Source organism: Solanum pennellii, chromosome 4 (assembly GCF_001406875.1).
Source record: "Solanum pennellii chromosome 4, SPENNV200".
NCBI classification, from domain to species: domain Eukaryota; kingdom Viridiplantae; phylum Streptophyta; class Magnoliopsida; order Solanales; family Solanaceae; genus Solanum; species Solanum pennellii.
This window is the reverse complement of record NC_028640.1, coordinates 74,129,753-74,151,408: the sequence shown is the minus strand read 5'-3', so window position 1 is coordinate 74,151,408 and position 21,656 is coordinate 74,129,753. Positions and strand designations below refer to the sequence as shown.

Here is a 21,656-nt window from a genome sequence, read left to right as displayed (position 1 = left end):
TTTCAAGAGTTAAATAAGTTCATTTTTATTGTAAATTTTTCGTAGATCTTATGAATAATTTGCATTATTATGACTTATGATATTTTTTATGTACTTTTATAAATATATAAATTTTGTTTAAAATAATTAAAATTTCCATGCATAAATTTCTGATCATATTTAAATTATTTGACTCTCAAAACGTAATAAGTGTCGTAAAATTGAAAAAGAGGAAGTAATATATCAATGAATTTTTAAGTACGTAATTTCTAAAATTTGTTATTAATAAATAAAACTAAAATCATATTTATTTAATTATTAATTCATTATTTCAGTGGCTCTTCTGTCATTGTCATTGTTTATTTGATGTTGATAATGCTGATTTTTAAGAAAATTAAACTTTTGGAAAAAAAATTATAGACTTCAATAAAATATATACTCACTTTATTTATTTTATATTTTATATGACTAGTGTAATTAATTAAGTAGGTCTGTCATTATTATTGTTAATTTGATCTTGTTTTAATTTTATATTATAACATTTATATATTTAAATAAAATATATATACCCACTTCATTCATTTGGGAAAATTTATTGCGAAATAATAGACAAATAAATATATCATATATTTTACAGAAAAGGGTCAAATACGTTTCTAAACTATTCGAAAAAGTCTGGATATACCTTTCATTTAAAGTTTGGTTCACTCATGCCTTCGCCGTTCAACTTTTAGTCCAAATATGTTCTTATTGCGTTAGTTGCCATGTTGGACATATCCAACTCATTTTTCATTTCTTTAGTTGCCACATGGAATTGTCATGTCATTTTGACCTTACCACATGACATTTATATGAAAATGAAAAAGTTATTCGGACTCATAAACACGTACTCCGACACATAAATCAACCCCCTTTTAAATAAATTGTTCGATCGATTTTTCACAATTTTATTTAATTTTTATTTTTTTTGATAAACTTTGAAAATGAGTAATTGATTAATAAAAAAAGGAAAAAAATATTAAAAAAATACAAAATTAATGCCGAAAATTAAAATTAAAATTAAAAAATTATGAAATTAACGCCAATTTTAATTATATCAGTTCAAATTAAAATTAAAAAATTATCAAAATAAAAAAACTTTAGAAATTTTTAATATTTAAAAGGATAGGAGAAGAAAACGTGGGGTTAAAATTTATCATTAAAGGAGGCCTCCTTATCATCGTCAATAATAATAAATAGTGTAAAATGATTTATCAATAATTTAGGAATAATGGAGAAATTGTTGAAACTGCGAGTTTTGCTTTTTCTTCTTCTTCTTCTTCAACAACAAGAAGCTAATTCGTATTCTAAGGTTGAGTATCTTCCCGGTTGGCAGGGCCGCCTCCCGTTTCCTCTAGAGACCGGGTGAGCTCGTTTGCATTTATTTATTTATTTATGTGATAACGAGACGATATTTTTTCCAAAAATTATATTTTATGGTAATATCATTGAATATAAACTTTTATAGGTTTTAAATTTCAGAATGATTATGTCAAATATAGTTATCGGAGTAAAGATGAGTGATAATGGTGATTGTGATAGTGAAAGCTAGAGTGTTAAAGGGGTGAGTTGGGTTGAAATTGAAAATATTAAAATGAGTTTGAAATAAAAATTGAGTTGGGTCTTGATTCACTCATCCATCCAAGTTTACTTTGGATCGAAATGGGCTAAAAAATTAATTGGATCTTAACCCGTTCAATTTGATCCGACTAATCTCGATAATTTAACAGATATTTAACTTTTATAATCACAATTTGAATTTTCGCTCAAGAATTTTTATTGAAAAAATAACAAATGAATAGATAATTCTAAAAGATATTAAATAGATAACAATTCATACTTTCAATGGAACAACATATCTCAATAAAATGTTTTAAAACAGGTTGAAATTGAAAGTTCAATTAGATTTAATTGAAAATTCTACTCAAATGAATTGAGATTGAACGCAATTCAAATTATCTTGAATTCAACCTTTAAAATTTTAAACAAATTGAACAGAATATCTATGTTCGAGTTCATCTTGACATTCCTAGCGAAAGCCGTTAATATTGTAGTGATTGATCTGATAGTAAAGTGTTGATTGTAATGATGAAGTTTGTTTATGTTAGTGAGGACTCAAAAATGTCTGATGCTAGTTGTGACTGTAGGGGATGATTAAAAAGTGTCTAAATTGGTGGTGAAGGTAATAATTATGGTCAATAATGCAATTAAAATTTTCAATAAAATGACTTAAAATCAGTAAAAATAGATAATTTTTTTTAATTATTTTATATGACACTGTAATGATAATAATAATTTATAATTAAAAATAGGTATGTTGGAGTTGGTAAAGATGAGGCAGTGCAACTTTTCTACTATTTTTTGGAGTCAGAAACAGAGGCTACTATTGATCCTCTTTTGGTTTGGCTATCTGGTGGACCAGGTTGCTCTTCTGTCATTGCCATTGTTGATGAGATAGGTATTTTATTTTATTTTAAAATTTTAATATTTGTCATATTAGGGGTAAAATATAGAGAAATTTTATTAGTACGAGAGTTAATTATTAAGAAACATTTTAATTTATGATATTATGAATTTAACTAGATTTTGGTATGTTCAAATATATATATATTTAAGGATATATAATATTAATTTTAATTTTAGATACATTGTATTTACGTAAATTTATTTATTTCTAAGATATATAACAAATTTCGCTCGCTCTTCCCCCTCTCATCTCGCTCGTTTCTCTCTCTCAATATCTGATAGCAAAAACAGCATGTACTAGGTGTATTATTTTAATATATGATAAAAAACTTTTTATTAGTGATAAGATATGTGATAAGATAATTTTCACTATTCAGATTTGGCATAACTGTTTGACCGTATTTATTAAATGATATTTAATATTATTGAGTCTTGAAAATGATTTGAAAAATAACAAAATTGAAAAATTAACAACTGACATGTTAAAAATGATTTTGAAATAATGGACAAGTAGAGGAAGAATTAATTGTGTTTAAATTACAAAAGAAAAAATTTGTTAGAGAACATTTGTCGGCATGTTTTTCAAACATAAAATCATTATTTTTCCTTTTCAAACAAACACTTTTTTTGAAAAAAATAAAATTTTAAAAATAATAAATTTTCTTGTATAGGACCAATCCGTTTTGTGGAACAAGTCTACAATGGGAGTATGCCTTCGTTTGAACTAAACCCATATGCATGGACAAAAGTAAGTTACATCTATATTTAATAATTTTTTTTTATTTATACATACATGTTACATTATAAATATTGTTTTGACAAAAAAAAAAAATTATAGTAATAATATAATTAAGGAAAAATTACGCATATATATATAGTTCGATTATCGATTTTCAGATAGCAAATGTAATATTTTTGGATCAACCAGTAAACACTGGATTCTCATATGCAACAAATTCAGCTGCATATAAGTATACTGATGTGCAAGCATGTGAATATGTCTATGAATTCTTAAGAAAGGTACGTACGTAAATTTTAAAATTTGTTATTATAAAAGAATTATGTAAACTTAATATATCATCTAGTTAATTATTTATTTATTTCAGTGGCTCAATGATCATCCACAATTCATCTCAAATCCATTTTATGTTTCTGGAAATTCATATTCTGGCATGACTATTCCAATTATAACTCAGTTGATATCAAATGGTAAGATTTATCTATACGATCGATAAAAATATTGAGTTATGTGCATTTTTAGTAACACATATTCTTAGTGTAATTGGAGAATTTATGCAAAGTAATATACACACAAAATAGATCAATATCATGATGGAGACACATAGAGCTTGTTTGACTTTACTTTCAAAAACTATTTATTTTTAGAAGTACTTAAGTTAAAATGATCTTTCAGAAAAGTACTTTCGAAAAAAAGTAATATATATGTGTTGGCTAATTTATTTAAAATGTGCTTTTGATAAAGAGATAATGTTTGACTAATCTTTTTTAAAATGTTTTTAAGAGTCAAAGTATGTAAAAGGATAAATTTATTTTATAGAGAGAAATAATTTTAAATGTTTATTATACACTTTTAGTTAAATTTTTGTTTTTATTAATGAAATGGTACATATTCAAATTTTCATATCAATATTATACGTAGAAAAACAATTAACATTGATATAATATTAACATGATGATTTAAATATAAGTAAATTACTAAATAAATTTTTTTAGCACAAACGTAAATAAATATAAGAGATATATGTAAATATAAAAAGGGATAGTTTGATCTAGGTAAAAATAATTTTCTAATTCTTACTTCTCTTCCATTTAAAAACAGTTTATTGTTTGGTCAAACACAAAAATAAAGTGGTTTTATCTCAAAATAAGAAATTTTGGCATCTCAATAACAATGTTAATGGTCTGTTGAATATTCTTAATTTGTCAAAATATATAATATATTTCGTAAATAGAAAAATTATGTTGTGTATATCAATCAAAAATTTCTTTTATACATTTATTAAATTTTATTACCCTTAAAAAAATTAATCTTTGATTTTGCCATGCAGGAAATATAGCAGGCAAAGAGCCATTAGTTAATCTTCAGGTCAATATTTCTCTAATCTGTTATCTAATTAATTAATTAACATCATCAATTAATCTTTCTTTTTAATATATATAATTATTTCATGCATGGTTAATTTCAGGGATATTTAATTGGCAATGCTGTAACAATTAGTCCTCAAGATGAAAAATACCATATAGTTTTTTGCCATGGCATGGGACTCATATCTGATGAACTTTATAAGGTTAAGTCACAATTAATTTGTTTTAATTACTTTCTACATTATTCTAATAAAATATATATATATATATATATAAATTAACTTTGGAATTTGACATATCATGTTAATTTGAATATTAATTTGTCTTGACAGTCATTAGAGAAGAATTGTAGAGGAGAATACACAAACATTAATCCCAACAGTACAGGATGTGCAATTGACTTTCGAAATTTCAAACAGGTTATTATAAGTATGTTTTACATTACTAGCGATCGATGTAGTTTAACGTGTGATAGTATGTTATTAATTATTTATAGGCATAATACATATATTAGATCCTAAATTTGACTTCAAATTTTAACTTTGACCTCAAACTTTCATAATGCACAAATAGGCAACTACTCCATCTTTCAATAAATAAACACGCGATTCCTACCAGGCAAAATACGTGAAATGCACGCTTTTTGCGCGAGTGAAGGATAATTTTCGAGGCCCACAAAGGTAAAAAATGCTGAAATGACAATTCTACCCTTAATGAATCTCTTTTATATTAATTAAAATTAATTTTAATTTTTTTTTAGTTTCAAAATGACATGTAAGATATTTTTTTTAAAAAAAAGACATGTAATATGTTTAGTTAGTTGACAGCCACTGATTGACTCACTAATACACATGGGAGCGTTTGCATTTCACGCACTTTGGCTCCAAAAATCGCGTGTTTATTTATTGAAAGATAGGATAGTTAAAGTGTCTATTTGTGCACTATGAAAGTTTGAGGTCAAAGTTAAAATTTGAAGCCAAGTTTAGGGTCCAATATATATATTATGTCTTATTTTTATGTGATTAAATTAATATATAATTATGCAGCTTGTAAAAAACATTAATGTGGAACACGTATTAAAGCCCTTTTGCACAAATGATGATGATCCTAAAGACGTGTATCAAATGACTAGTGAAAGAAGATTACTTCATGATAAACTCATCTCCATGCAACGTGAAGATAAGTGTGATGTAAGTTTTTCCTTTTTTTTACGGAGAATTTTTTTAGAAAGTTGTTCAACTTTATTTTATACTATAATAAGTTAATTGACTTTAGGTTAAAAAAAATTTAATGACATTAGAAAAAAACCACCCTCATCCATCTGAGAGATTATATCCTTAAAATTTTGAAGAAAAAAAAAAGAATAAGACAAATAGAATTGAAGAAAATGCTCGATAATGGCCTAGGCTATATATATAAATTATTATATTTTTTGCTATGTATTTAACTTAAATGAATAAATAAGATACTATTAACCGTAAAAACTTATTCTCAATTGCTTCAGTCTGATTGGCGCAAGCATTTGAGGTATTGGGCTAATGACCCTCAAGTCCAAGAAGCTCTTCATGTTCGGAAGGTATGTGGATTACAAGTATATATATATACTACTTACGATATTGACTTGATACACCTCGTAAGAATCAATAAATAAAAAATAAACTTTTATAAAGTATACTAATATAAGTAGGGGTGTGCAAAAACCAAATCGATCGATAAATTGAATCGAGAAAATGTTATTGAGTTATTAATGGGTTTATAAAAAAATTTATTGAGTTATTGATTAGGTATCGATTTTTACTGTTGGGTTATTGGGTAAACCGATAACTCAATAAGACGGTAATAATTTATTTTTTTATTCTTCCTAATTATTAATATGAATAATTTAATATATAATTAGACACTGTAACTATATCAAATTATTAGTACTCTACCAACTTAAAACTAGGCCGTTTTACTAGTTTTTACAATTTACTCAAAACCTAAAGATTAAAGTAAGGAGTTCACAATTGTAGCTATTTGATTTTAGTTGTAGTTTTAATTTTAGTCTTGTTGGACTAGTTTATTTTAGATTTAGTTTGTAATATTAGTTGTAGCATTTGCAAGTTTGTAAAGGTCCGTAATTTGATTAACATAAAAAATTTCATACTATATTTTGGTGTAACCTTCATACTATATTTTCTCTTATTGATGCAATTTCTCATTATCTTTCTTGTTTCACTATATCAAAGCATTTAGAGAAATCAGAAGGTATATATTATTTTACGGACATTTTCTTATTGGGTAAATCCAAAACCGAATCAATAATGATCAAAAACGAATAAATTGAAAATCGATAAATAATATCTTATTGATTTGTTATTTGGTTAGCATATTTAAAAATCAAAAATCGATAAACCGAGCCGATAATACATAAAATTGAACCGAATCGACCGATGCACACCCCTAAATAGAGGTGCTAATTACTCAATGCATTCAATTATTATGAATCTCGTTTGAGTTGTTTCTACATACACTATATCTAGTGAATGTATCTCATCTCTCTCCTCTATCCTCCGCCCTCTCATCCCTCTAGTTTCTTGCATTTATGTTTCATAATGTATTTATATATCACATTTTCATGTATTCATATATTCAGTATTTAATAAGCATTGATGTATTCAATGTATATGTGTATATCAAATTTATCTAGTATATTTTGTGATGTATCCAGAATATCTATGCATAGATAACATACTTAGAAAAAAAATGCCGACGAAGATATAGGCATCCAGATATAAGTATCTGGTGTAATTACGCATTAATTACATACTTAAAAAACAATGACGAAAATATAGTTATTCAAATATATGTATTTGGTGTAATTACGTTATAATTACATACTTAATTACAAAAAAAAAGAAGATAAAAACAAATATATGACTGTTTATCTAATCAGAAATTTTTTTCTAAATAAAATGATAATTTTACTGGTGATTTTACTCTTTGCAGGGAATTATAGAAAGTTGGATAAAATGTAGAAGAGATATAAGTGAAGGCTCTCATCATAACTACACTTTGACGGTACATAATGTTGTACCATATCATGCAAATTTAAGCACTAAAGGCTATCGATCACTTATATACAGGTAATTAATATTCATTGTTACGTTTGTGTATGTTTTAACTTTATATATTTGGCTTGAGATTACAGTTTTTGTCAACTAATTATTATAATTCTAACTCGCATGGTATTCAAATTTAGAAGTGTATAAAAAGTTAAACCTATCAATAAATTGAACTGAAAAGAATGTTATTAAATATTTTCAATGATAATGCCAGAAGGTCAAAGGACTTATTCGTACCAAGAACGAACTATTATATCATCAATGATCTTTTAAATCCAGATTCCCAATTACTCTTCAGTTTTTAATATTTAAAGATAATTGACATATTAGTTTATAGTAAAACAACTTATTTCATGAATACATATAATAGATTTTTTTTTTATGTTTAATTTAACAGTGGAGATCATGATTATATGGTACCTTTTCAAGATACACAAACATGGATAAAGTCTCTAAACTACTCTATTGATGATGATTGGCGTCAATGGAACGTAAACAATCAAGTTGCTGGGTAATTAATCTCCAAATTTTACATCCTTAGTTACAATTATGAATTCTTAACTAAAACTAATTATTATGTGAGTTTATAATGTTAATCATTTTTCTAATATCGTATCCTTGTAGTTATACGAGGTCTTACTCCAACAAAATGACTTATGCAACAGTGAAGGTATTTGAAATTAATTGTGCCACTAATTTTACACTTTATAAGTTTTACTATAAGAATTGAGATAATTAATTTATCTTAATATTTTTTAATAGCTTTCGATTTATTTATTTTTACTTTATTTAATAGGGAGCAGGACACACAGCTTGTACGGACAAGCCTGAAGAATGTTTTGTTATGTTCAAAAGATGGATAAGTGATGATCCTTTATAAATTGTCCTCAATTTCATCTATATAATATCTTCTCTCTATTTTATTTTATTTTACTGAAAATAATCTTTTCTTAAAATCTTGTAATGCAACTAATCGATTGACTCTTCGATGCTAATAAAATAAAATGTGAACATAATATTTTGGGTCCTTTTTCGTAGTCATAATATACCTGACTTAACTTTAGATCTAAACTTGTACACTTCTTTGAGTGTTGACAAGTGCATTTAGAGGTAAAAATGTTATCTAAAAATAAAAACTCTACATTTGAAAGAAAGGTGTATAATTCCTAAGCACGGCATGAAAACGTTTGAAAAATGCAAGTTACATCACTAGATAGACAGTTTTGAGTTTATAAATTCTGATTCGATTGAAATGGATTATTCATACATATTAAGCAAAATTTCTTAACACAATACACTGAATTATGCAAACTCGTAGCTTCCACCCTGCTAACTATTTTCAACTACAAGTCCATGCAAGTCTTGAATGAAGTTATCGATGTAGTTACTCATGAATCCAGGACTCGAAAGAAGTTCCTTCCATTTCCTATGATTCTCTTTCACGAGACAACCGATTTGGTTATCTTTATCCATCACACATTTCACAGCCTTGCACAAATTCTCTTTAGTAAACATATCATTTTCATCCTTCTCCACTTCTACACCAACCTTAAGGTGTTGTCCCATCAGCCTAGCAGTAAAAATGTGATCAATAGGCCTTGGCAAAAGCACCAATTGACAATCACACAACACCAAAGACTCCCACATCGACCCATAACCACAGTGAGTCACGAAACAACCAACTGATTTGTGTCTTAAAACCTCCAATTGTGGCACCCAACAATCAAGAATCAGTCCCTTTTCTTGAATTCTTTGTTTGAATCCCTCTGGCAAGGCTTCTTCTACTGAATTTGTCCCTTGAGGTGGTTTAACGACTAAAAGAAATGGTAACTCAGTCAGTTCAAAGCCTAAAACAAGTTGTTGAAACTGTTCCTTTTCAAGAATCAATTGGCTCCCAAATGCACAAAACACTACTGATCCTGGCTCGAATTTCTCGAGCCAATTTGATAATTCATGTTGCTCTTTTTTGGGCTCGGGAATCACAGGTCCAGTGTAAATGACTGGCTTTTCAAGTAGATTTGCTATGTATTCACAAAAGATACCTTCAATCTCTCTACATGTTTTTGCAGCTATTACATCGCATCGTGTAAGTGCCTTGTCCAATCGTTCTTGAAACGTGACCCCCTTGCCATATTCTTGATATACAAATGACAACAACTTAGCTTCGCTTTCATGCAACACCACAGTAGTAGAAGGGTAACCTGGTGGTGGCTTTACTAGCTCAGCTGCAGTTGATGTCATAAAAGTAGCCTTATCCGTTGATTTACACAGTGCAGCAGGGGAAATAAGTAGGTAAATCAGAGTTTTGATACCCCCAATTTCTTTCGCTAAATCAGGAATCCAATAAGCAAAATCAAAGAAAACGAAATGGGGTTTTAGATTTTGAAGAATTGATTTGATTTCATCATACAATTCATCAAAAGCTGTGGCTAACAGACTCTCCAATGGTCCAGGAACATCAGCTGTTGTCTCTGCTCCATATGGAAGGCCATCAACATGAGGTATTATCAGTTTATGAAATTTGATGAGATTCGGGTAAAGATTGAGTTTTTGAAGTCTAGTTTCAGCATTTTTGGGCAACAAGAATGTGATATTGTGACCTCTTTTTGCAAGTTCATTTGAGAGATTCATAAATGGAATCAAATGCCCAAAAGCAAGCCATGGGAACATCACTATTTCCAACTTTGACTCTATGAATTCCGCCATATTTTGAATTGCTACCTCTGTTTCGGTTCATTCAATTTATTAACTTCAATCGTACATCTAATGAAAGTTACTTGTACGTCTGTGTAGATATTTGTGGTCGATTCTATGGTTCAAACTAATTCAGTTCACTATTGAAAAATAATTCGATTGAGTGGGGAACGGGTATCAGGGGACCCTGTGAGGACAAAAAAATAGGTGACTCATGGGAACTAAACTTTATTATAAATTTTGTTGATTGGTTCCTTATCATCAATAGTATATAGAAAACTGTTATCAATAATTAATAATGGAGAACTTGTTGAAATTGCGAGTTGTGCTTCTGCTTCTGCATCTTCAACTTCAACAACAACAAGCTGCTTTCGATTCCACGGAGGAGTATCTTCCCCGTTTCCAGGGCTGCCTCCCGTTCCATCTAGAGACACGTATTTATTTAGAACGAAGTTTGAATTTCAATTTTATAAGTTCTAAATTTAGAATAACTACGTCAAAAATGGTGGAAATGACACAAGTGGAAGGTTTAGTCTAGTGATTAAGATGTAGCAAAAGTTCCTCAAGTACATATTCCGGATGCAGCTACTCAATACATATTAGGTTATGTATATTTTTGTAATGCAGATTCTTAGTGTAGTTGAAGAATTTATGCAAAGTAATATACACTAATAGATTAAAATCATGATGGAGATACTTAGACTAAAAGATAGCCAGTCGAATATTCTTAATCTGTCAAAAATATACCTAAATAATTATTATTATTATTTTGAATTTCATATCTAAACTATTCAGAATGTGAATTTCATATCTTAACCTCTACAGATACATATATGGGATCAAGTGCCCAAAAGCAAGTCATGGGAACATCACTATTTTCAGCTATGACTCTTCTGTAGACTCTGTCATCCTTTTTTTCCTGCTTTGCCTTTGATGAATTGTTTTCAATTTATCCTATTGCAGTTTGAGATATAGCATAATTTTGAAGGAATTTTTTATGAATCTCATACGGTTAACAACTAACTATATCTTATCTCTATTGTTTTTTCTTAATTTATAAAAATTTCTTAAATTGGTGGAATTCAAATAAATACATATCAAAACGTTCTGATAAATTGTGTCTCAGCTTATATGTCCTTAATATTTCAATACATCGTGTCTCGATTTCGAATATATTATTCAATGTCCTGATATACAAGTGATGAATTCGACTGATACATCATGTAAGAGTCATCTATTTCACACGTCTAACCAGCCAGCTTGCATGACCCATTAGTTAAGCAAAATTAATAATTATTCATGCGGGACCGAGTATACCTAAAAACTAAAATAATGTGGTTATATTTAATCCACGTAGAGAAAAGTATGTGGAACAAATTAAACAATGTAGTACTCTCTTCATCTTATATTATTCGATTATTTTATTTAAATTTTGTATGAACTTTAAAAAAGTAAAAAGTAAATTGAATTTTTATTTAATGTTTTAATTTATGATATAGCCTTTGCTTTTTGAAAGTTAAATCTTGATCGATCTTTTGAAGTTACGTTGAATTAAATTAATTCTGGAATGTTTCATAATTAACATTTAATTTTGTAGCAGAATTTGCACTTTAAAAAATTCAAATCGAACATTCAAATAAAATTTAATTTTATACCAATCTATTTTATGTTGCTTGTCCAAAAGGATCATAGGAAAATCTGCCTTAGATGTTAATTTATTTGAATACAATGTATTTAGAATATAAGTTACACTTAATTTTAATTATATATATTTTGAAATATATGTATCTAAACTTATCAAAATCTAGTAAGATTTAGGGAAAAGGGTCTGAATAATATTTTAACTTAGCCGAAATTGTTATTACGATACCAAATTTTATGGAGAACCATTTACCCCTGCATTATTGAATAGTGCATTTTAAGGTATATATGTGCGCACATGGACACATTACTATTTATAATTACGAATATTTTTTATGTCCACGTGGACACATATATACCTTTAAAATACACTATTAAATAGTGCAAGAGGGTAAAAGGTCATTTCCAAAGTTTGATATCGTTATAATAATTTTGGTCAGAATTCAGATATATTTCAAACCTTTTCCCTAAGATTTATAATGTTAGAAACTAAATTAACTCCTAAGCTAGTGAAATTGCTATAAATTTCCCTTCTTAAATCTCTGAATTAATGCAGTTTTGATGCAAGCGGAATTTCTGAATTAGAATTCCGTTGAAACTATATGAATTATAATTCGATTAGATTAAAATTAGAATTTCTTTTAGCAAGTTCATTTTAGGAAAAATTACGCAACAAAACAAACTTAGGGCCCGTTTGGATGGGCTTAATAAAAGCAGCTTTAAAAAAGTACTTTTGAAAGTGCTGAAACTTATTTTTAAAATAAGCAGTTGTGCGTTTGGATAAAAGTGCTGACGTTGCTATACCAAACGTGAAAAGGGAAAAATAGAAGAAAGAGATGTTAGGGTTATGTGGGTAATTTGGAGATTGTATAAAAATATTAAGGGCAAAAAGATAAAAATGTGGTCAACTTAAAACAGCTTATAAGCTAAAAAAAAAAAAAGCACTCCTACCCCAGCTTTTAACTTTTGGCTTAAAATAAGTTTTTTTTAACTTAAAATAAGTTGTTTTGAGTATTGTCAAACAGCTAAATAAGTCAATAACCAGCTTTTAAGTCAGTTTGACCAGCTTTTAAGCTGAGCCAAACAGGCTCTTATACTATTTAGTTACTCATCATAGTATAGTTTGCTATAATTACCACTCGCGACTAACATTATACATTAATTATGTGGGCTGACGTCGAATTTGTATAATTAATCATGTTTGTATGTGTATAATTCGCCAGAATATACAAATACATATGTATAATATATAATTATTTAACATATATACATATACAATTCACCTCTCTCCCACTCTTTGCCTTCTCTCGCTCGCCTCTCTCCTCCCTCTCCCAATCTCGCTCGCCTCTCTCCTCCCTCTCCCAATCTCGCTTGCCTTATATACAAATGTATATATATAATATACAATTATATACATATACAATTCACCTCTCTTCCACTCTCTGCTCTCTCTCGCTCGCCTCTCTCCTCCATCTCTCGATCTTTCTCGCCTCTCTCCTCCCTCTCCCAATCTCTCTTGCCATATATACAAATACATATGTATAATTTACAATTATTTAGCCAATATACATATACAACTCACCTTTCTCCAATCTTTTCCCCCTCTCTCTCGCCTCTCTTCTCTGTCCCATAGTCTCGCTCACCTCTCTCCTCCATATAACATGTAGCTACAAATTGTAATTATCAAACTATAGCTATGTAGAGTAATTAATCATTTTTAAGTGGCTATATATAAAAGTTTCCCATTTTCTTATTTCGCGTACCAAGATATTGATAACATATTAGTAGTTGTTTAGTCTTTTTCAAGAGTTTAATCTCATTATTGTAGTTGCATTAATAAATACTTGTGTATAGCACCACTTATTCAGCGAAATTACTTCTACGGGGACCAAAAGATTCCTTGTTGTCATATTTTGTCCACATAGAGAAAAGTATGTGCTAACACACAAAACAATTTATTACTCTCTCCGATCATTTTAATTTCATATCAATCTAATTTTATTATCGCTACGTAAGTAGCAATGTCCAGAGTGCGACGGGCTCATAGATATTCTTTCCCTGGGACCCTCTGGTTCAATAAAATTTAAAAGAGGTCCCTTGGCATCAATATAAAATAAATATAGTAATTTATTGGTAAAATGAATATCAATAATTCAGTAACAATGGAAAAGTTGTTGAAACTACCAGTTTTGTTGCTTCTTCTTCTTCTTCAACAACAACAAGCTACTTCGCATTCTACTGTTGAGTATCTTCCCGGTTTGCCAGGACGCCTCCCGTTCCCTCTAGAGACCGGGTGAGCTCGTTTGCACTTATTTATTTGAGAAGATTTTTACCCTAAAATACAATTATATTTTTGTAAGAATATTAGAGACGACGTTTGAATTTTTAAATTTGATAGGTATTAAGTTTTGGAATAACTATATTAGATATAAATAATCAAGGTGGAGATGGTTTATAGGGAGGATGGTAGTAATCGATAGAAAATAGGGTGGTTCAAAATCAAATTGAAGCTGATTATACGAATAAAAAAAATGAGTTATTAATTTATCGGTGTAATACGATTTTGTTATTGTAATTATCAAATTATTGATTGTTAATGATTTGAGGTTTTTCTTTTAATTAGTTAACGGATAATTCGATTGTAAATTAATAAATTACATTTATACCATTCAATTTATCAAGTCTTTGATTTAGAATTAAGAACCTGTTTGTATTATTGTTGGGAGGTCAAAAACATGTATTTTGTGAAAAATTAAGCATTTGACAAATCAGTCAACTGCTTTTAAATATAAACAAAAATAGTTTTTCTAATGATAGGTAGAATTAAAAAATGCAGAAAATTAAGTTCTTCAAAACTAAATATCTCTTTCATGTTTATATATTTATCAATATATCACATAATAATTATTTAGCATACCTAAGAAGTTTGAGTAAGTTTCATCTAAAAATGTTTTATTTTTTATTTTTATATAATGAATATTTTATTTAATATTCATATATTAACATTTTTATATTTTGTATATTATAAGAAGATAAGAACAATATCTTTGTAAAATTAGTAGAGGAAGAAAGGATAACAATTATAGATATCAGCCCTTCCATAAAAAAGATATAATATTAATTAAAAAATTGAATATGTATATTTTAATAAAAAAATAAATAAAAAGTAAATATTTTTTTATAATAAATATTAAAATAATCTATCTCTATAAAATGATCTTAATATTATTATTTGCCTTTTATCGTAATTTGACTTTTATAATCACTTTTCAAACACATTTATTTATAACATTTTTCAAAATAATTAGTTAAACACAATTTCTTTTAAAAGCATTTTTCTTAAAAGTTAATTTTACAAAATAATTCTACAAATAAGCAGATTTGATTAGCAATGCGCTACATGCTCTTAGTTTCATATTTTAATTTTGACAATTTCAATTTTTTAATTATTTGCAATGTGTTAATATTATTTTTTAGCAAAATAAAATATATCAATTTATATACATAATTTATTTAATTTATCAACATATTTTTATGAGTTTAATCGATAACCAAACTAATAAATAGGTATATTGGAGTTGGTAAAGATGAAGAGTTGCAACTTTTCTACTATTTTATGGAATCCGAATCCGAACCTACTACCGATCCTCTTTTGATTTGGCTACCTGGTGGGCCCGGTTGCTCGGCTGTGACTGCCATTGTTAATGGAATAGGTAGTCGTTCGTATTTTAATTTGTTCGTCTGATTTTAATGTCATCAATTTTAATAATTTTAAAAAAAATAAAATATAAATATTCTTCTAGATTATAATTGAAATCACAGGGACATATAGTAACTAACTTAAGATTATATTATTTTCCAAATTAATTTTTTAAAATTTTTTTATATAATCTTTTACCTTATTTGTTATTTAAACATTAATCACGTGCATTAATTACGTAAAGTTATAGAGTGTGTCATATAAGTTAAAAGATGTATAAATAAAAAAAAAAGTGAATTCAGAGTGATAAAATCGTAGTTTAGTTAAGGTTTGTCTTGGAATTTTGTTCATAATTTAAGGGGATACTTGCACCTTGTCCAAAAAGAAATGTTCTCTTTATCCCAATTCACGTGACTTTTTTCATTTTTCGAGAGTAAAAGTTTAGTGTGATCGACAATATGCTCATGAAATCTTCGAGAATTTTGAAATGAACTTTGTATATTTATAAACTACGTAAAAAGTATTATAAATCATAAAATTGATAAAAAAAAATTTCACATAGAATGAAGCGAAAATAGTACATTTTTTATTTATTTTTACTTTTCATATTTAAATTTACATATTTATCAAAAACTAATGATTTTCACAACTATTTAACCCTACTACATTTATTAATTGATGTATATATATTTTAAGAAATAATTAATTAATATTAAGAAAAAAATGTAATTTTTTTTCATAAGAAAATAGTCCAAAGATAATAATAATAGATATTTTCTTATTTAGGACCACTCCGTTTTGTGGAACAAGTCTACGATGAGAGTATGCCCTCGTTCGTACTAAACCCACACGCATGGACCAAGGTAAGTTTTTATTATTATTTTTATCTTTTAAAAGTTATTTTTTTGACCAAAAAAATTGTTATAATTATATACTACATAATTAAAGAATTATATACTAAATATATATATCATTTCGATTATCGATTTTCAGATAGCAAGTGTAATATTTTTGGATCAACCAATAAACACTGGATTTTCATATGTAACAAATGAAGCTGCATATAAACAAACTGATGTACAAGCATTTGACTATGTCTATGAATTCATAAGAAAGGTAGATACAAAATTTTTAAAATTTGTTATTATAAACTAAATTGAAATCATGTTTATTTAACTATGAATTAATTATTTCAGTGGCTAAATGATCATCCAAAATACATTTCAAATCCATTTTACATGTCTGGAAACTCATATGCTGGCAAGATGATACCAGTTGTAGCCCAATTGATATCAAATGGTAAGGGTAACGGAGGGGTAGCTCGACAGTGTTAAAAAAAAGATATATGTCTTAGGCCTCAAAATTTAAGGAGGATTTATTTGTAATAATAATAGGCTAGAAGTTATTTTTTTTAAAAAATATTGAATATTGTTTGTAGAAAAGGTAAACATTTTATGAAAAATGTAGGGATTATTAGAAGAAATTTAACATATTCGGAGTACTATATATAATGAAAAATAATTTAAAATAAGAATAGTTATATTATCAGATGAAACTAGGAGAAATCAATCATAGAAAAATTATTAACAATTTAAGTTTAAGGTCCTGTTTGATTTTTGCTTTAGACCACTAATTACTTGAGCCGCCCCTGGATTCACGTATATAATTGATAAAAATATTACATACGTATCAAAAATTATATAATGTATACGTTTATTACATATAATAAATCTTAAAGAAATTGTTTTTTGTTTTTGTAAATGCAGGAAATACAGCAGGCAAAGAGCCATTTGTTAATCTTCAGGTTAATAGTTCTCTAATTAAAATTTGTTAGCTAATAATTAATTACCCGGCCATCATCAAGTAATTTTTTTTTTTTTAATTTTAGGGGTATTTAATGGGCAGTCCTGGAACATTTCGTCCTCAAGAAGACAATTATCAAGTACTTTTTAGCTATGGCATGGGACTTATATCTGATGAACTTTATAAGGTTAAGTCATAATTAATTTGTGTTAATTACTCTTCAAAATAAATAGGGATAAGACATAGTATCCCATAGACTACGATCGAAATATCAGATACACATCTAAACTAATCTAAAGTCCTATTACTCTCCTAAATTCATTTTTTGTGTAATTTTATACACGTTTTGGCTTGTGTAATACATTCTGTGACTCCACTTATGTAAAGCGTGTGAGAGACGTTTGAACGCCACATAGGTTAAAAAGGTGTACAAAATTTAAAAAAAAAAAAGTTCAAGGATATAGGATCTTACTTTAATTAAAATGTGTATTTAGAATTTAGATCATAGTCTAGGAATACTGGTGTTTTATTTCAAATAAATATAGGTTTAAAATTTGACATGTCAATTTAACTTGAATATTGATTTGTGTTTACAGTCATTAGAGAAGAATTGTGGAGGAGAATATACAAATATAGATCCCAACAATAAAGGATGTGCAAATGACTTTTTAATTTTCAAGCAGGTTATAAGAATTATTTTACAATATTATCGATCGATTGATGTAGTTTAACATGTGATAGTAAATTATTTGTTATTTTTATGTCAGTAAATTAACATATAGTTATGCAGTTAGTGAAAAACATTAATGGGGAACACATATTAGAGCCCTTTTGTACATATGATTATCTTCAAGGCCCATATCAAATGTCTGGTGAAAGAAGATTACTTGATGATAAACTCATCTCCTTGCAACGTCAAGACAAGTGTGCTGTAAGTTCTTTTTATATATATAATAATTTCTATGTATCTTTCATTTTCGTCATCGAAAGACTTTAATATCTATAGTATGTTAAAAACGACAGTTGACATTACTAAAATTTCGCTGATTTTCTATTGCAAAATTATATATCTTGATATGTTCCCAGCATATATATATATATGTTTTACCTACGATGTTTGATGATAAACAAATACTATTAAAATAAAAGAAAAAAACAATAAAGATAATATCAAATGATATCACAAATGGTTACATTACTTTGTTTTATATCATTAAGTGACTTTACATTATAAAACAAAATTGAGTCTCCCGACATATATAGATGTTCAGCCTACATTGTTCTGTGATAAAGAAATACAAGTAAAACAAAAGGAAGAAAAAATGAAAATACATATTTGATAATATCATTGATGGTTATTCAACTCGTCAGTTAACTTTGTTTTATACAATTAAGTAACTTTAGAGAGTGATTTTCTAAAAAAATACCATCATTTGAAATTATCTCCTGAAAAATTTGAAAAAAGAAGAAGACAGATAAAATGAAGAAAATAACCCATAATGGACGGGGCTTCATCCTTATACAACACATATTTTATCATTTTGACACTCATAATTCTTTTTTAATTATATTACTGTTAGTGTATATAATTTAAACGAATAAATAAAATACGATAGAAACTTATTCTCAATTACTTCAGTCTGATTGGCGCATGCATATGAAGTATTGGGCTAATGACCCGAAAGTTCAAGAAGCCCTTCACATTCAAAAGGTACGTGGATATATATATATATATATATATAAATTAAGTATTTTTTCTGTTCATTTTTATTATATCACTTAGTTATTTGTAATTTTACTCTTCACAGGGAAGCATAGGAAGCTGGGTACAATGTAACAAAATTTCAAGTGTAGGCTCTCCTCCCAACTACACCCTCACGGTAGATAATGTTGTATCATATCATGCAAATTTAAGCGTTAAAGGTTATCGATCACTTATATACAGGTAATTAGTACTCAATATTGTTATGTTTGTGTTTATGTAAATTTTATATATTTGGCATGAGATTTAAAATAAATGACACAAAGTAAATGGAAGTTTCTATCATGAAAATCAAATATTGTTTATTTTGTTTGAAACTTTTAAAGTTAGAGTTGTATTTTACCATATTTTTTTTGCAAATAATGTTTATAATTTGAATGTTTTTTTTTTCTAAAATAATAAAAGTGGTAACACGATTTTGAGTATTTCTTAAATTCGAAATACAAATTCAAATTGTATTTGAAATTTTCATGACGAAATACTAATTTCTTAAAAAGTAATGAGAATTTCTTGAAAAAAAAAATCTTAATTAAGCGAATCCTAAATCTCACCCAGTGTTACAAAAAAATAAATAAATTATACTTAAAAAAGATATGTGAGCCCCTGCAAAGATATACAAAAGAACATTTTTAATGTCATTATAATTTATTTATTTTTTTGATGTATTTACAATGATTCCATGAATATTGTTAAGTTGAACAATACAATTAATTAGTTGGTTTGTTAAAATTTGTTAGTTAGTTTTAAAAGATAGCTTCTAATTAATTCTAGTTAGTTAGAAAGATGTATATAAATAGTGGAATACCTTGTGTAAAGAAACAAGTCGGTTAATACATTTTTTTCTCACTGTTTCTTCCATTCTTTTCTTCATCTCACAATTATTCTCTCAACTGCCATAACAATGGCAAGGTAGCTATCACTCAACATGGTATCAGAGCCACCAATACTCTAGCTGCTAAGAGAGAGTTTTTTTTCTTTTTTGCATCATTCAAATTGGACGAATAGTGGAATACCGACGTCGGAGATAATCGGAAACTATGGTGGATGCAATTAGGTCATCGGAGGTGCAAGATAACTCCAATCGAGAACAGATCGACAAATTCACTGATATCCACCCAAGGAATCCTTTATATCTTCATCCATCTGATACTCCAGGTAGCATTTTAATCCCTCAACAACTTACTGGTATAGAAAATTATACTGGGTGGAGTAATTCTATGAGAGTAGCATTGTTAGCTAAGAATAAAATTGGATTTATTGATGGTACTTGTTGTAAACATCACTACAAAGGAGATCTGAATCATGAATGGGAGAGATGTAATGCCTTTGTGCTATCGTGGATTACAAACTCTGTTTCGAAGGAATTAGCAAATGGCTTAATGTTTTCATCAAATGCCCATAATGTTTGGAAGGATCTGAAAGAGAGGTTTGACAAACGTAATCTCACTAGAATATACCAGGTTCATCGCGAAATCAGTACAATGAGTCAAGGAACTTTTACAGTTTCTGAGTATTATTCCAAATTGCGAAATCTTTGGGATGAGTATGTATCATTGGTTCCTTTACCTGCTTGTGAATGTGATAAGTACAAGGTATATGCAGAACATATGGAAAAACAAAAGCTGATGCAGTTTCTAATGGGACTCAATGATAATTTTTCCCAATCAAGGAGTCAGATTCTTATGACTGTTCCAAGTCCTAGTTTGAACCAAGCTTATAATCTGAAAATGCAGGATGAGAGTCAAAATGTGCAATCTAGTTTGATATCGAATTGTGTTCTACCAGTACAGAAGCTTAATATCCTTGAGACTACTACTACTGCTACTGCTTTAGCCTCCTTACAGAACAATAAGTTCAAGCCAGAAGCTGGGGGATTGTATTGTGACTATTGCCATTTGAAAAACCATACGAAAGCTAACTGTTATAAGTTGATCGGCTATCCTCCAAACTACAAGTTTCAGAAGAAAAGAGGTGTGAATGATAGGAGCTTCAGGGGTCAGAATTTTGAGAATGATAGAATGCATGAGACCAATAGAAGAACTCAAGCAAATTTTGTGAATTGTGCTGAAAATGATCATGAAATAGGGAGACAACTTGGTGCTCCTGACATTTCTTCATTTCAAGCTGCGCCAAATTTCACTCCTGAACAATATAATCATATACTGAAAATGATTGATAAAGACTCGTCTTCTCAGAATGTTGTTGCCAACATGGCAGGTATAGCTCATGAAGCCTCCTCTACATTTAGTACATTCAATGCTTGTTTTCCTACAGGTCATGATACAGTTCCTTGGGTTGTGGATACTGGAGCAACTCATCACATGGTTTCTAGCTTGGATGTCCTTTTTAGCCCAAATCTAGT

General features: G+C 28.1%; 3 protein-coding genes across 3 annotated transcripts; 2 read left to right on the top strand and 1 right to left on the bottom strand.

The window, feature by feature from the left end:
• The first annotated feature begins 1,194 nt into the window (after window positions 1-1,194).
• LOC107017050 (serine carboxypeptidase-like 13) lies at window positions 1,195-8,722 on the top strand. Its single transcript, XM_027916779.1, has 14 exons — window positions 1,195-1,383; window positions 2,331-2,476; window positions 3,156-3,232; window positions 3,382-3,504; window positions 3,591-3,693; window positions 4,554-4,591; window positions 4,692-4,793; window positions 4,923-5,009; window positions 5,637-5,780; window positions 6,095-6,166; window positions 7,579-7,715; window positions 8,092-8,205; window positions 8,319-8,364; window positions 8,491-8,722. Exons 1-14 carry the CDS (start codon window positions 1,250-1,252, stop codon window positions 8,572-8,574), a joined length of 1,407 nt encoding a protein of 468 aa, XP_027772580.1. The 5' UTR covers window positions 1,195-1,249; the 3' UTR covers window positions 8,575-8,722.
• A 193-nt stretch (window positions 8,723-8,915) lies between these two features.
• LOC107017710 (UDP-glycosyltransferase 79B6-like) lies at window positions 8,916-10,458 on the bottom strand. The gene has a single exon (XM_015217943.2). It carries the CDS (start codon window positions 10,398-10,400, stop codon window positions 9,024-9,026), a length of 1,377 nt encoding a protein of 458 aa, XP_015073429.1. The 5' UTR covers window positions 10,401-10,458; the 3' UTR covers window positions 8,916-9,023.
• Window positions 10,459-14,126: 3,668 nt separating this feature from the next.
• On the top strand, window positions 14,127-21,521 carry LOC107017645 (serine carboxypeptidase-like 18). The gene is made up of 12 exons (XM_015217843.2): window positions 14,127-14,322; window positions 15,597-15,742; window positions 16,516-16,592; window positions 16,723-16,845; window positions 16,926-17,028; window positions 17,496-17,533; window positions 17,618-17,719; window positions 18,129-18,215; window positions 18,323-18,463; window positions 19,172-19,243; window positions 19,341-19,477; window positions 20,300-21,521. Exons 1-12 carry the CDS (start codon window positions 14,168-14,170, stop codon window positions 20,346-20,348), a joined length of 1,230 nt encoding a protein of 409 aa, XP_015073329.1. The 5' UTR covers window positions 14,127-14,167; the 3' UTR covers window positions 20,349-21,521.
• The last annotated feature ends 135 nt before the right edge of the window (window positions 21,522-21,656 follow it).